Source organism: Belonocnema kinseyi, chromosome 1 (genome assembly GCF_010883055.1).
Source record: "Belonocnema kinseyi isolate 2016_QV_RU_SX_M_011 chromosome 1, B_treatae_v1, whole genome shotgun sequence".
Lineage (NCBI taxonomy): Eukaryota > Metazoa > Arthropoda > Insecta > Hymenoptera > Cynipidae > Belonocnema > Belonocnema kinseyi.
The window spans coordinates 84,188,168-84,204,432 of NC_046657.1; the positions used below are offsets into that span (position 1 = coordinate 84,188,168).

Sequence of the window (16,265 nt, forward strand, 5' to 3'; positions counted from 1 at the left end):
TTCGATCGCGCATCTAACAAGGATATCCCGTAACATTGTCCAGGCGCCCTCTAAATCTTTGTTTTTTATACGGTCCTCCCATGTTGCCCTATCTATGCTTTGATAAATTTGGTTTATATTCAATATTTTAGTTTTTGAATTTATTGAAGTGATGATATATTTATTAATAAAAATTGATTCAATGATACGTCCTTTAAAAGAATTATTTTCTCTGGCCAAGATTTTAATATTAGCAAAATCAAAAGCATGACTATATTTCCACGAATGTTGTGACAAACCTGTGTTCAAATTGCCAATTCCACAATTTATGTTATGTTCGTAAATTCTACTTTTCAATCTCCCAAATACCCATTCATTAGTTTCGTTAGATGTAGTTTCAATGTTTGATAATATACCCCTGGATTTAGCTTTAGATTGTGTAGAAAAAAAATTGAATTTATATAAAAACTTAACAAAAATTTCAAAAAATGAATTTTTAATTGCTCTTAGAACTGTTTTTAATAATATAGTGTTTTCTTTTAATAATAAATTTTATAAACAGTGATCAGGATGTCCAATGGGATATCCATTATCACCCATAATTTCAAATTTAGTTATGGAAGATATTGAAAAAAGAGCATTATCTAGATTATCATTCAAACCAATTTTATATAAACGTTACGTAGATGACATTGTAACAATCGTTCCAACTAACAAAATTATAGAGCTTTTAAATATATTTAATAGTATCGATGAAAACATTCAATTTACTCTTGAAAAAGAAAAAAACAACATCTTAAGTTTCTTAGATTTGGAAATTCAAAGAATACCTAGTGGAAATTTAATCACGAACTGGTTTACGAAACCATATTGGTCAGGTTGTTACTTAAATTATGAATCCCAGCATTTGTTCAGTCAAAAAATAGGGTTGATTAAAGGTTTAGTGTACAGATGCATAAAATTAAGTAATGTAAAATATAGAAAAGTTAATTTAGACCAATGGAAAACTACCTTACAATTAAACAATTATCCCTTGCTGTTAATAGAAAATGTCATCAAAGAACGTATTAATGAAATATACCACACTTCCATTATAGAAAAGAAGAAAAAGAAATGGTTAGAAAATTACAAAAAAACTGATCTAAAAGTTACCTTACCATATGTTCAAGACCTTTCTGAAAGATTACGGAGATCCTTAAAAAATTTAATATTAACGTTTATTTTAAAAATAACAATACTTTAGAAAAATTGTTGAGTAACAAAAAAGATTCTGAAACAATAGAAAATCTGTCTAATGTGGTTTATTTAATAAAATGCAATGGTTGTCAAAAACACTACATAGGTGAAACAGGCAGGAGATTGAAAAGTAGAATTTACGAACATAAAAGAGATTGTAAAATTGGCAATTTGAACAAAGGTTTGTCACAACATTCGTGGAAATTTAGTCATGCTTTTGATTTTGCTAATATTAAAATCTTGGCCAGAGAAAATAATACTTGTAAAAGACGTATCATTGAATCAATTTTTATTAATAAATAGATCAACACTTCAATAAATTTAAAAACTGAAAATTGAATATAAACCAAATTTATCAAAGCATTATGCATTAGCCCCCTCCCACCTCTTTTTAGATTCTTCTAATTTAAATCAACTGAAATTATTCAATCTTATATTCTCAAGCTTTGGCGCGCCTTTTCATAAGAGGTTTATTCAAATTAAAACTTTTCATAACGGTCAGTCTTGTATCGTCCGTCTGTAAACATCGTTTCAATTATGTGACATTTTTCATAAATTATTGGAGCCTCTCCAATATCTTTGAGGCTTCAATCAATAGAAATTTTATTTTGTTAAAAAAATTTTTTTTAACTTTTTAAATGACGCTGTTGTTTTTTATAAAATATGACTTTGTTTTTTGACTCAGGTATGTTTCAATATAATAATTTTTTTATCTTGTTCAAACCGATATCCTTTTTACGACACTAATTATTAAAACGTTTACGTTCATACAATTTTTTATTAAATTATAGATTTGTATATCCACTGTTGATAAAGACCCGCAGTGTTGGTCGAAACGTTGAGAATTTTTTTAAAAGAAATAAATATGTTTTTCACATGTTATTTCGGATGCTTTTATTTTGACTTTATCATTGACCGTAAGACCGAATATTTGCTGAATATAGCTGAAATACCTATTAAAAATAGTGAAAGATTTAACCAAATAATAAAATTTTTAAAGTCGAAAAACGGTTTTTTTCGAAGATACTTGAATTTTCAACAAAAAAGTTAATTTTGACCAAGAAAGATAAGTTTTTAACCAAAAAAGGTGAATTTTCTACCATAAAACATGAAGTTTCTATCCAAAGGGATGAATTTTTAATCAAATGATCGAATTTTCAAACAGAAAGGATTAAAAGTCGATACAAGTTTTGACTTTTTAGGGCAAAGGCGCACATTTTTTAGAAAACAATTTAATATTTAAACTGTAAAAGATTCATTTTAAACAAGAAAGATAATTTTAAATCAAGACAGATAAATTTTTAATAAGATAGTTGAACTCTAAACCAAAAAATTGAACTTTCAACAAACAGGAATAATTTTTGCCCCAAAAAAGATTACTTCTTAACCAAATTAATTAATTTTCTACCTAATAGTTGAATTTTTAACTAAAAAGTTTTATTTTGAACGAAGAAGATTAATTTTCTACCCAAAAAGACAGCTTTAAAAAAAGGAATTTTGCAACAACATTTTTAAAATATCAACCAAAAAGATGAATTTTCAAATAAAAAAATTAATGTTTATGTTAAAAAAGAAAAATTTCCAAATTATCCAATATATAGGATAAAGTTTTAACCAAACATGAAATAGTTCATTTTTCAGGTGAAAACAAAAATTGACAAAAAACTGAATTTCCAAAAAAGTTATTACATTTTTAACTAAAAGATGAATTTTCGACCAAGAAAATTTAAAAATAAAAAAATAAATTGTTCTACAAAAAAGTTGAATTTTCAACAAACAAAGAAGCTTTTCTACCATTAAAGATAAATATTTTCAACAAAAGAGTAAATTTTTTTAAACAAAAAATTTAATTTTTTTGAAAATGGTGGACTTTTAAATAGGAAAAGATGAATTTTTAATAAAAAAAAAGATCATTTTCAATCAAGAATGATCATTTTTTAGAAGATAGTTTAATTGTCAATAAAAAAATTGCACTTTCAACAAACAGGAATCATTTTTTCCCCAAAAGAGATTACTTTGTAACAAAATATAAGAATTCTCAACCAAATAGTTCAATTTTCAGGCAAAAAATTGAATTTTGAACTAAGAAGATTAAGTTTTTGCTTAAAAAGATAATTTCAAAAAAAAGAATTTGCAACAAAATTATTAAATCTTCAACCAAAAATATGAATTTTGAACTAAGAAGATTATTTTTCTACTTATAAAAAAATATCTTTTCAACAAAAAAAAAAGAATTTTCAACAAAATTGTTAAATTTTCAACCTAAAAGGCGAATTTTCAACCAAATGCATGGATTTTAAACCAAATTATTTAATTTTCAAGTCAAAAAAACGATTGATCTACAAAATAATTGAATTTTCAACAAGCAAAGAAGAATTTTTAATAAAATGGTCGAATTTTTCAACAAAAAAGATTAAAACACCCAAAAACACAAATTTTTTATAAGATAGTTTATTATTCATAAAAAAATTTTATTTTTCATCAAGAAAAGATTACTTTTCTATCATGAAAGATAAATATTTTCAACAAAAGAGTGAAGCTTTTAAACTAAAAAGTCGAATGTTTTTTAAAAAATGGACTTTTAAATCGAAAAAGATGATTTTTTTGATAAAAAAAGATCATTTTTAATCAAGAAATGTAAATTTTTAATAAGATGGTTGAATTCTCAACCAAAAAATTAGAATTTCAACAAACAGGAATAGTTTGTAATTTTAATAAAATTGTTGAATTTTATAATAAATAGTTGAATTTTTAATTAAAACGTTAAAGTTTAAACAAAAAACTTTAATGTTGAATAAAAAAGATTAATTTTCCACCCAAAAACACTACTTTAAAAAAAGGAATTTTACAACAAAATTTTTAAATTGTCAAACAAAAAAGATGAATTTTCAAACAAGAAGATTAATGTTCTATTAAAAAAGAATAATTTTCAAATTATCTAATATATAGGATAAAGATTTAACCAAACATGGAGGAGTTAGTTTTTCAGATGAACAAAAATTTAACAACAAAAAAATTAATTTCCAAAAATGTTGTTAAATTTGCAACTAAAAAGATGAATTTTCGTCGAAGAAGATCAATTTTCTACCAAATAAGATTAAAACACACAAAAACACAAATTTTTTAGAAGATAGTTTATTATTCATAAGAAAATTTTATTTTTAATCAAGAAAAGATTACTTTTCCACCATGAAAGATAAATATTTCCAACAAAAGAGTAAAGTTTTTTGAATAAAAAATTTTATCTTTTTGAAAATTGTGGGCTTTCAAATCGGAAAAGATAAATTTTTAATAAAAAAAGATCATTCTCAATCAAGAAAGATAAATTTTTAATAAGATTGTTGAATTCACAACCAAAAAATTGAACTTTCAACAAACAGGAATCATTTTTTCCCCAAAAAAGATTACTTTTTAACAAAATATATGAATTCTCGACCATATAGTTCAATTTTCAGGCAAAAAGTTGAATTTTGATCTAAGAAGATTAATTTTTTACTTAAAAAGATAACATAAAAAAAAAAGAATTTTCAACCAAAAATATGAATTTTGAATAAAGAAGATTATTTAAATCTTATAAAAGGATAACTTTTCAACAAAAAAAGAAGGCATTTTCAACAAAATTGTTAAATTTTCAACCAAGAAGACGAATTTTCAACCAAATTTATGAATTTTAAACCAAATTATTTCATTTTAAAGTCAAAAACGATTTATCCACAAAAATGTTGAATTTTTAATATTGAAAAGATCATTTTCAATCAAAAAAGATACATTTTTGAAAATATAGTTGAATTCTCAACCAATAAATTGAACTTTCAACAAACAGGAATCATTTTTTCCCCAAAAAAGATTACTTTTTAACAAAATATATGAATTCTCGACCATATAGTTCAATTTTCAGGCAAAAAGTTGAATTTTGATCTAAGAAGATTAATTTTTTACTTAAAAAGATAACTTAAAAAAAAAGAATTTTCAAGAAAATTATTAAATTTTCAACAAAAAAAGAAGGCATTTCAACAAAATTGTTAAATTTTCAACCAAGAAGACGAATTTTCAACCAAATTTATGAATTGAGTTTAAAAGTCAAAAACGATCAATCTACAAAAAAGTTTAATTTTCAACATACAAAGATACATTTTTAATCAAATGTTCAATTTTCAAACAAAAAAAGATAAAAATTCCATCAAATTTTTGAATTTTCAAGACACAAATAAAAAATGTTTTAGAACACAGTTTAATATTCATGAAAAAATTTTATTTTTAATCAAAAAAGATTATTTTCTACAATGAAAGATACATTTTCAACTAAAGAGTAAAGATTTTAAACTAAAAAGTCGAATGTTTTAGAAAAAATGGACTTTTAAATCGAAAAAGATGATTTTTTAATTTAAAAAATCATTTTTATTAAGAAAGATAAATTTTGAATAAGACAATTCAATTACCAAACACAAAACTTTCAACAATCAAAAATAATTTTCTCCAAAAAATATGCCTTTTTAACCAAATGTATGGATTTTCTCCCAAATTGTTGAATTTTCAACTAAAAAGTTGAATTTTAAGCAAAGAAGATTAATTTTCTACCCAGAAAGACAACTTTTCAATAACAAAAATGAATTTGCAACAAATTTGTTAAATTTTTAACCAAAAAGGTGTATTTTCGAACAGTAAAATTAATTTTCTTATAAAAAAGACGAATTTTTGAAAAAATACATAAATTTTCAAACAAATTATTTAATTTTAAACTAAAAAAATTATTTTTTAACCAAAATATGTAATTTTTATCCGAATAGTTTAATTTTCTACCAAAGTGTCAAATTTTCAAGCAAAAAACATGAATGTTCTACAAAAAAGTAGAATTTTCAACATAAAAGTTCATTCAAAATCAAATAGTTAAATTTTTAATTATAATTATGAATCTTTCTTATAAAAAAATACATTTTCTTACAAAGTAGTTCAATTTTTAGTCAAATAATCGACTTTTCAAAAAAAAAAAAATGTATTCTCAAAAAAGCATGGAATAGTTGATATGTTAACCAAACAATAAAATTTTTAACCAAAATGGATACTTTTTCAATCAAGAAGATTAACTTACCACCGAAAAAGACAAATTTTCAACAAAATTTATGAATTTTCATCCAAGAAGATGAACTTTTTACTTTAAAAAAGTACATTTTTAATCAAGTTGTTAATTTTTTACCTAAGAAACATAAATTTTTTATCAAAAATTGAATAGTTTAATTTTCAGTTTAAAAAAAGTATTTTCAGTCAAACATGAAACGATTTTAATAGTAACCTTTTTAATACAAAATTGAGCTAATACCCAAAAATATAGTTTGGATTTTTTTATTAGGCTTAAGTTCTAAATATTATTTAAGTTTGTAAAGTTATTTTTCTTTTAAGACTACACCACTGATTGTAATATAAAATTAAGTAACAATATTTTTTAATTTTGTTAAAGTAGCTTTATTACTTGATTTAATAATTTGTTCAAAAATCGTTTTTGTCGGAAATTAATTTTTTAACCCTTTTTGGTAGAAAATGAATTCTATCGGTTGAAAATTTGTCTTTATTCGTTTAATTCAACTGTTTTTAATTTAAAATAAAAATATTTTTTAGTTGAAATATCAACTATTACATTTTTGTGTTGAGAATTCATCTTTCATGGTTGAAAATTGAACTACCAATTTAAAATTTAACTATTTTGTTGAAAATTCGTCTTTTCTGGTTAAAAATTAATGTTTTTAACTAAAAATTCAACTAATCTAGTTGAATATTCCATTGAAAATGTATCGCTTCCGTTAAAAATAATGTTTTTAAAGAAAACTTTAACTATTCAAGTTTTTGTTTAAAATCGATCTTTTTTTTAGTAGAAAGTTCATGTATTTTTTTGGAAATTCGTCTTTTTTTAGTAACAAATTTATCTTTTTGGCTGGAAATTAAACTATCCAAATTGAAGATTAATAATTTTAGTTGAAAATTCATCTTTTTGGTTTATATTCATCACTTTGGTTGTGAATTTAACTATTTTGCTGTTGAAAAAAAACATTAAATGAAATTTAGGTTATTTATTTATTTTCTGATTTAGAAGATGCCCTTTTTTCTTTTCAACATTTTTTCATTCAGTGTAAGAGAAGAATTTTTTAGTTTAAATTTTTCTATGAATTGGAAAGGCGATATTTTTAACCTTTCTCTTCAGTTGGAAGGGAGGAATTTTTTTGATTCAATTTCCAAAAAAATAGTTCAATACTCAAGCAAAGAACAATAATTTTTAACTAAAAATTTGCATTTTTATATTTGAAAAAATAGAATTTCTACTAAAACAGGGGATTTTTAATAAAAGACGACACACTCTTTTTAAAGTTCAAGTTTGATCCAGAAAATATTTCAGTTTATTTTTCATCACAAAAATATAAATTTTTAACAAAAAGTAAATTTTGTACAAAATAGTTCAATTTTCAACAAAACAGTCAAATTTTTAATCCAAAAGTATGACTTTTGAACAAAATAGTTTAATTTTCAACCAAACAGTTGCATTTCATCCTAGAAAGATGAAATTTCTCTTAAAACAGAAAAATTTTTAATTCAAAAAATATATTAATTTTAAAAATGTAGTGGAATTTTCATTCAAAAAGGATTTCAGTTCTGTTTTCAAGCATAAAATATTAAATTTAAACAAAAAGTAGATTTTCTACGAAATACTTCAATTTTCTAATAAAGGGTTGCATTTTTGTCCAAAACATATGGAATTTCTGCCAAAACAGGAGAATTTTAAAATAAAAAAGACAAACTTTCAACAAAAAATCTAATTTTGAAACGAACATTTAGATTTTTATTTGAGAAAGATAACATTTCTTTTAAAACATATGAATTTAAAAAAAAAACTTAAAATGAATAGTTAAATTTTCATTCGGTGAAGATCCTAGTTTACTTTCCAGTACCAAAATAAGAATTGTAAACAGTTTTTTTTACCAAAAAGTATGACTTTTTGACAGGAATATTAAGTTTTCACCTAAATAATTGCATTATTGTACACAAAGAAATGAAAATTCTACTAAAAAGGGTAAGTTTTTTATTCAAAAGGACAAATTTTCAAAAAAAGAGTTGAATTTTCATCCAAAAAGATTGACTTTGAACTTACATAGCATACTGGGTATTCGGTACCCATGGGTTTTCAAACGTGTGCTGTGCCGACGGTACTAGATAGTTCTTTTCACAAGAAAATCAATTAATGATGTTTATTCTATCTAGTTTAAGTAGAAAAAGGTTTCATAATAGTTTTTGAAATTTAAAGTAGGTAAGAAAAATCCTTTTTGGAAAAAAAATTTTTAAATGACTTCTTTCACTCTAAAATTCATAACTTTTTCAGTTTTTGATATTATTACTTAAAATTTTACTTGACTTCTTCCGAGATTCAGCGCTTCAAAAATAAAGTTAGTCTTATACTGTTCGTTCGAATGAAGGTATTTATTCTAAAAAATAAAATCTTCAATTCAATAAAAATGGAAGCTGGGTCTTATACACCCAGTATGCCCTTTAAGGGTTAAAGACAAAATTATTATTGATTTATTGGCAAAAATTACGTAAATCAGTGAAGGACCCCCGCCCCCCTTTCGTAACAAAATCATATCAAAGTATCTCACCCCCCCCCCCATTCTTGAGCTGTTACGTAATTTAAGTACGTTCCCTTACCTTGAAAAATTTTTTCTAGTTGTAAAATAACCGGGAAATGTTTTTCTCGTTTAAAAAGGCCATCCTGTAAAAATGTGGTGAAACATTTTTGTTTTAAATCATATTTTCAGGATGCGCTTAAAGAAAGTGAAACGAAAAGAGGAGAAACAAAAGTGGGATGACCGACATTGGTCAGAAAAAGCCCTCGCGGAAATGACGGAACGAGACTGGAGAATTTTTCGCGAGGATTATAATATAACGATCAAAGGTGGAAGAATCCCGGATCCAATTCGATCCTGGAAAGAGTCTGAATTTCCGAAAGAGATTCTTGATATTATCGACAAAGTTGGTTACAAGGATTTGACGCCCATTCAGAGGCAGGCGATACCCATCGGTCTGCAAAATCGGGACATTATTGGTGTTGCCGAGACTGGTTCTGGAAAAACACTCGCATTTTTAATTCCACTTTTATTGTGGATTACGAGCCTTCCGAAAATTGAGAGACTCGAGGAGGCGGATCAAGGACCTTATTCGATTATCCTCGCTCCCACTCGGTAAATAACAATTTTTTAAAATATAATCCTAACATATCCCGGACTCACCACACTTTTCAATCTACTTTATATATGTCTTTAGAGCGATGACACTATTTTGCTACGATTTCAAACAAACAAAATGACACTCACACTTTTTTTTCGTCTATAGCACTATTTCTTTACTTTTCCCTGAAAGAGATTTGTGAATTTCATCCCTAATTTAAGCTCAAAAAGAAAAGTATTTTTTCATGCATTCTTTTCGACCTTAAATTAAAATTAATTTTCTACAAACAAAGGCGAACTTTACACAAATTATATAAACTTTTAACCAAATAGAGAAGTTTTGAACCATAAGGATTAATTTTCTATAAAAAATACTAATTCTTAACAAAATACATAAATTGTTAACGAAGTAGATGAATTTTGCAACAACGAAATTTCTTTTCTACCAAAAAAGACGAACTTTTAACAAAATACATAAATTTTTTACCAAATATTTGAACTTTTAACCAAAAAGATTAATTTTTTACTAAAAAGATTAATTTTCAACTACTGCTATGGAATTTCTAATTGGAATGAGTTAAATTTTCAATTAAAAAAATTACTTTCACAAAAAAACTAACTTAAAAAACAGTTAAATTTTCAAACAAAGCGACGAATTTTACAATTAAATTTTGACTATTTAATCGGAATAGTTGAATTTTTAACCGTGAAGATAAATTTTTAATTGAAATGATGCATTTTTAAACAGAATAGTTCAATTTTTGACCAACGAGATGAATTTTCAAGCAAGAAATTAAATTTCTACCAAAAAATGTGAATGGTCAAACAAAGAAATTGTTTTGTAACCAAATTGTGAAATATTCAATTATAAGTTAAATTTTCCGTTAAAAAATTATTTTTCACAGATCACTAACTTTCAACAAAACAAAACATAAACCTTAAAAAAATCTTTAAATTTTCAAACCGAGGGATGAATTTTTAACTGAAACTGTAAATCCTTATCTGGCATAGTTGAACATTCAACCAAAGAGATGAATTTTTTAATAAAATTGTTAAATATTCAACTGTAATAATAGCTACATTTTAGTTTAAATAAATAATAAGTTTTAACCAAAAAATAAACAAATTTTCAACAAAATAATTAAATTTTCAACAGATTTTCAACCAAAAAGATGAATTTTTAAACAAGAAGATCAAATTTTAAATCAAAAGATTATTTCACTATCAAAACATAAATTTTTTTAACAAAATGCATGCATTTTTAATAATAAGAGACAAATTTTCACCCAAATAGTTGTATTATGAACTAAAAAAATAATAATTTTCAACTGAAAGTGGAATAGTAATAATTTTAGTTTAAAAAAAATCAATTTTAAATTAAACATGAGAATTTCCAAGTAAAACATGTTAAAAAATTAGTTTAAAAATTAATATTTCAGTTAGTTAAAAAAATTAAAATTAGAGAGTTAAAAAAATTAATATTTTACCAAACAGATTAATTTTCTACTATTACAATGAAATTTCCAATTGGAAAAACTTAAATTTCCAGTTTAAATAATTACTTTAAAAAAAGAGTAATGACTTGAAAAAAATGCTTACATTTCAAACAAAGTGACGAATTTTAAAATAAAATTGTAAATATTTAAGTGGAATAGTTAAATTTGAAAATTAAAAGATGAATTTTGATCTAAAATAGTGAATTTTAAACTAAAATAGTTTAATTTTTGACCATAGAATATACATTTTTAACCAAATAGATGAATTTAGAACCAAGAACATTAATTTTTTAACAAAAAGATGCATTTTCAACAAAATTTTTAGATTTTTAACCTAATAGTTAGATTTTCAAATCTGAAGTTTAATTTTCTACCGACAAAGACGAACTTTTAAGAAATTAAATAAATTTTGAACCAAGAAGATTAATTTTTGACCAAAAAGACGAGTTCTTAACAAAATACGTAAATTTTTAATTTTTTTCTATTAAAAAGACGAACTTTTAATAAAATATATACATTTTTTACCTAATAGTTAAATTTTCAAAGCAGAAGATACATTTTCTAGCAACAAAAGATGCATTTTCAACAATTTAAATACATTTTCACCAAATAGATGCATTTTTAAACTATATTAATTGCCTACAAAAAAAGACGAGTTCTCAACAAAATAGATAAATTTTTAACCTAATATTTGAACTTTGAACCAAAAAGATTAATTTTTTACGAAAAAAATGAATTTTCAACTAATTACATACATTTTTAACCAAATAGTTGAATTATCAAACCAAAAGATTAATGTACTACTAAAAAATACGAATTTTCATCTAATTATATGAATTTTTAATCAATAAGATTAATTTTTTACGGAACAGATGATTTTGCAACAAATTATATACATTTTCAAGTAAATATTTTAAGCAATGGTTGTGATGCTAGTCCAAATTTTATTTTATTAATTTTTAGTTTACATTTGTCTTCGTTTTTTAAAACTTTTACCTTGATAGATGAATTTTTAAACTAAAAAAGATCAATCTTCAACCAAAAGTGGAGTAACTACGTTTTCAATCAGTGAATTAATATTTAAGAAAATAACGAATTTTTGAAAAAAAAGTTTAATTTTGTACCGAATGAATTTTTAAATCAAGAAGTCGATTTTTTTACAAAACAGTTGAATTTTCAATCTGAATATTCATTCCGAGAATATGATATTTCAACAAAATAGTTCAAGGCTCAGTTTGAAAAATTTAATTTTTAACAAAAGAAAAAACGAATTTTCAGCCAAAAAATTAACTTTGAAGAAAGTAGTTCTGCTTTCAATTAAGGAGTTGAGTCTAACGAAAAATGTAATAGCTGATATTTCAGCAACAACATTTAATTTAAAATAAAAATTTGGGTTCAACAAGAAAAAACGAATTTTCAACAATATATTTGAATTCGTAACTAAAACAGTTGGATTTTCAACCCGAGGATGTGAATTTTCAAAAAAAATTAATGTTTAACTAATCAGTTAAATTTTCAACAACCTAGACCGGGAATTTTTTGAGGCTGGGAAAAATCGGGAAATGACAGTGAATTTTTTTTTTTTTACCGGAAATTTTACAAATTTGTAGAAGAAAAATCTGTCCACGTTCGATTTTAACATTTAACAAATAATTAGTGGAATTGTTATGTTTTTCAATCATGCTATTATTTAGCTTACAATGCGTAATTCAAAATGTTTTTACTTTAAAAGTTTTTCATTCAAAATTTTTATTTCTAGATTACATTTTTAATTTAAAGAATTTTGAAATGCTTTCTTAAAGACTTGAACAAATAAAAAATAAAAGCTTTTGATGTTGAAAATTTGGGATAAAAAACATTTTTATTTAATAAATTATTTTTTTAAATTTATCTGTACTTTAAACGTAATAAAAAGTGAACAAAAACGATTAGACAAAACGATTTTAAACCAGTTCAAAATTTAAGAATTTTCCAATTTTAACGTTAAAACTTAAACGGTTTTAATTTGAAAGTTTTAGTCATCAAACAAGTGTGAAAGTGTGACTGCAAGTTTATAAACTATTTTCAACTTAAAAATAACTTTATAATAATATATTCCTAATTAAAGAATTTTATTACATTTAAAATGTTGTTTCAGTCTAAAATATTCAATTTTTAACCCATTCAATTTTAAATTTTCAATTAAAAAAAGTTTAATTATTGAATATTTAGCAATATTTGAATTTTTATTTAAGACAAGTAAATTGAAACCAAATATTTAAAACTAAAGAATCTTTAACTGAATTGTTTTACATAAAAAGTCTGGAATCGTTAAAATTTCGAAGAGCCTTTAAACTTTGAAAGTTACAATTTTAACTGTTGTACTTGAAAAATGCTTGATTTGTGAATGAAATTTTTAATTTTTGATGTATAATTTACAAATGAACATTTGTAAAAAAAATTTAAGTAATTTTAAGAGATATTTAGGAGTTTTAAAAAGATTAAAAATTATCATGCAAACCTTAGAAAGTTTTATTAAAATCTTCCTGAATATTTTTTGAACATTTTGTTTAAATATTTGAAAAACTTTTTAAATATTCTCTTAAAATAATTTTTCAAAATGAAAAGTTATTTTTAATTTTCCTATGAATCTTAAGAAAATGTTTTTATTCTTTTGAAGCCTTTCTCTTAAAATTACTGAAATTTCAGCTACAAATAATGAATGTTCAATTGTTATTAATACATCCAAATTGTAAAGAAATTTTCTAAAACTTGCAGGATTTTCAGAAAATTGTAAAAAAAGATTCATTAAATTTTGACACAGATATTTAGAAGTTCCAAAAATTTTCCAAAATAATTTTAAATTTAAAACCAACTTAAAACAACTTCTAGATTTCTCAATATTTTGAAATGAAATTTTGAAGCTTTCCAAGGATTTTTAAACTATTTAAAAAGAAAATAATTGAATGTCTAACTTAAGAAGTGTTCAGTTAAAAATTTTTCAATTTTTTAATATTAGATGTTTCTAGCTTAAAATTCCTGAAAATTATATAATTTTCAAAATTGTAAAGTTCATTGATTTATTTTTTAATTTAGAGCATTGAAAATGATAAAGTGGATTTATATTTTTTTGATATTGAAAAATGTTAGTACCTTCAATTCCATACGCGTAAACTATTGAGCATTTGAATACAACATTTTTTAATGAAAAACTTAAATTTCAATTTTAAAAGTTCAAAATTCAACATTTCCTCTTTGAGTGCTTTCATTTAAAGCTCAGTTTTTATTATCTTAAGTGAAAAATTTCGTAGCTTTAGTGACCGAGAATTTATTTCGTCGATTAAAACGGCCACCCTGATTTCGACAACAACCAAATTTAATTTAAAGTAAAAAAAGTGGGTTTAACAAAAAAAAAACGAATTTTCAACAATAACCTTGAATTCATTACTAAAACAGTTGAATTTTGAACTCGATAGTATGGAATTCAAATAAAAAAGTTAATTTTCAACCCATCAGTTGATTTTCAACCAAATAACAAATTTCAAGTAAAAACAATAATATTTAACAATTAAAATGATAAATTTTCAGCCAAAAAATTTAACTTTGAAGAAAGTAATTCGACTTTCAACCAAAGAGTTGAGTTATTAACGAAAAAAGTAATAGTTTATGTTTCACTTAAACGAGAATGTAATTTAAAATAAAAATTTTCCACGAAAATGATGAATTTTTAACAAAAAAAAAGTAACTTTTAAGGAAGTAATTCAGTTTTCAAGCAGCAGTTGAATTTTAAAGGAAAAATTTGATAAATGATATTTCAACAAAAAAACTAATTTTATTTAAAATATAAAAAAATTGGATTTAATCAACAAAAATGAATTTAAAAATAAACCTATGAATCTTTAACCAACAAAATTAACTTTCCTGGAAGTAGTTCAACTTTCAACCAAGGAATTGAGTTTTTAACGAAAAATGTAATAATTGATATTTCGACAAATTTGAATATTGAAGAAAATACTTGAATCCTGAATTAAAACAGATTAATTTTCATCCAACCAGATTCATTTTCACCAACCAAGAAATAGATTTTCTACAGAAAAAAGGTTAATTTTCAATAAAAACAGATCAGTTTTCAACTAAACGATTATAATATCTACCAAATTTTTGAATTTTCGAGGCGAAAATTGAATTAAATTGAATTAAATTTTTAAACCAAGAATATGAATTTTTAACAAACAAGTTCATTTTTAACCAATCAGTCGAATTTTTTATAAAATAATAAAAATTTTAATCAAACTGTTGCATTTTTAACAAACAAATATGATATTCTACCAACAAAAACTAATTCTCGACCAATTTGTTAAATTTGCTACCTTAATGTTGAATTTTCGAGCCAAAAATATGAATTTTCTGCAAAAAATTTGGGATTTCAAGAAAAAAGTTCATTTTTGACCAAAACAGATGACCAAGAATGATGACTGTTTAATAAAATATTTAACAAAATAATTCAATTTTGAACCGAATAATAAAAATTTTAACCAAAAAAGATGATTTCTTAACCAAAAATTTAATAATTGATATTTTAACTAGGAAAAAATTTTAATAATAAATTAAAACAGTTTAATTGAATCGGCCTGCGATAAATAAATAGAAAATTTCATAATTCATAGAATAAAGAATAGCATTTTAAATGAACTTGGGTATATTTGAAAAAAAATTGTGACACTATTTTGACACTATTTTTCAAATTCGTGGCACTATTTTGACACTGTTTTTCAGTGAGTTGGCGCAGCAAATCGAAGAGGAAACGAATAAATTCGGCGGACCACTCGGAATTAGAACCGTGGTTGTCGTCGGTGGTCTTTCGAGGGAAGAACAGGGTTTCAGATTGAGGATGGGATGCGAGGTAATTTGATGATTTTTCTACGAAAATAGGGAAATAATTTTTTTGCATTTAATGAACGTATACACTATATTTAATTCAATATGAAACCCTTTGAATTCCTAAAACTTTTTAATATTTTTCATTTTCAACTAAAGAATTAGATTTTCAAACAAAAGAAATTAATTTTCAATAAAACAGTTGAACTTTTAACCAAATCTTTATACTTTCAAACCAGAAAGACGATTTTTTTCGAATACAGTTGAATTTTGAGCAAAAAACTTAATTTGCAAATCCAGAAGGATGACTTTTCTACCGTAAGATATATATTTTCAATCCAAAAGAAAATTTTTTTAACGAAAAAATTCAATTTTTAACAAAAAAAAAGATGATATTTTTAACCTTTCTCTTCAGTTGGAAGGGAGGAATTTTTTTGATTCAATTTCCAAAAAAATAGTTCAATACTCAAGCAAAGAACAATAATTTTTAACT

The 16,265-nt window shown here is 23.6% G+C and overlaps 1 protein-coding gene across 2 annotated transcripts in view; it reads left to right on the forward strand.

Moving 5' to 3' along the window:
* The window catches only part of LOC117180329 (probable ATP-dependent RNA helicase DDX23), a 56,333-nt gene that overhangs the window by 11,850 nt on the left and 28,218 nt on the right, over positions 1 to 16,265 (forward strand). For both annotated transcript variants that reach the window (XM_033372801.1, XM_033372877.1), the window contains exons 4-5: positions 9,012 to 9,434; positions 15,671 to 15,797. In XM_033372801.1, the coding sequence (XP_033228692.1) occupies positions 9,012 to 9,434; positions 15,671 to 15,797 (550 nt within the window). The remainder of the gene's footprint in view (positions 1 to 9,011; positions 9,435 to 15,670; positions 15,798 to 16,265) is intronic.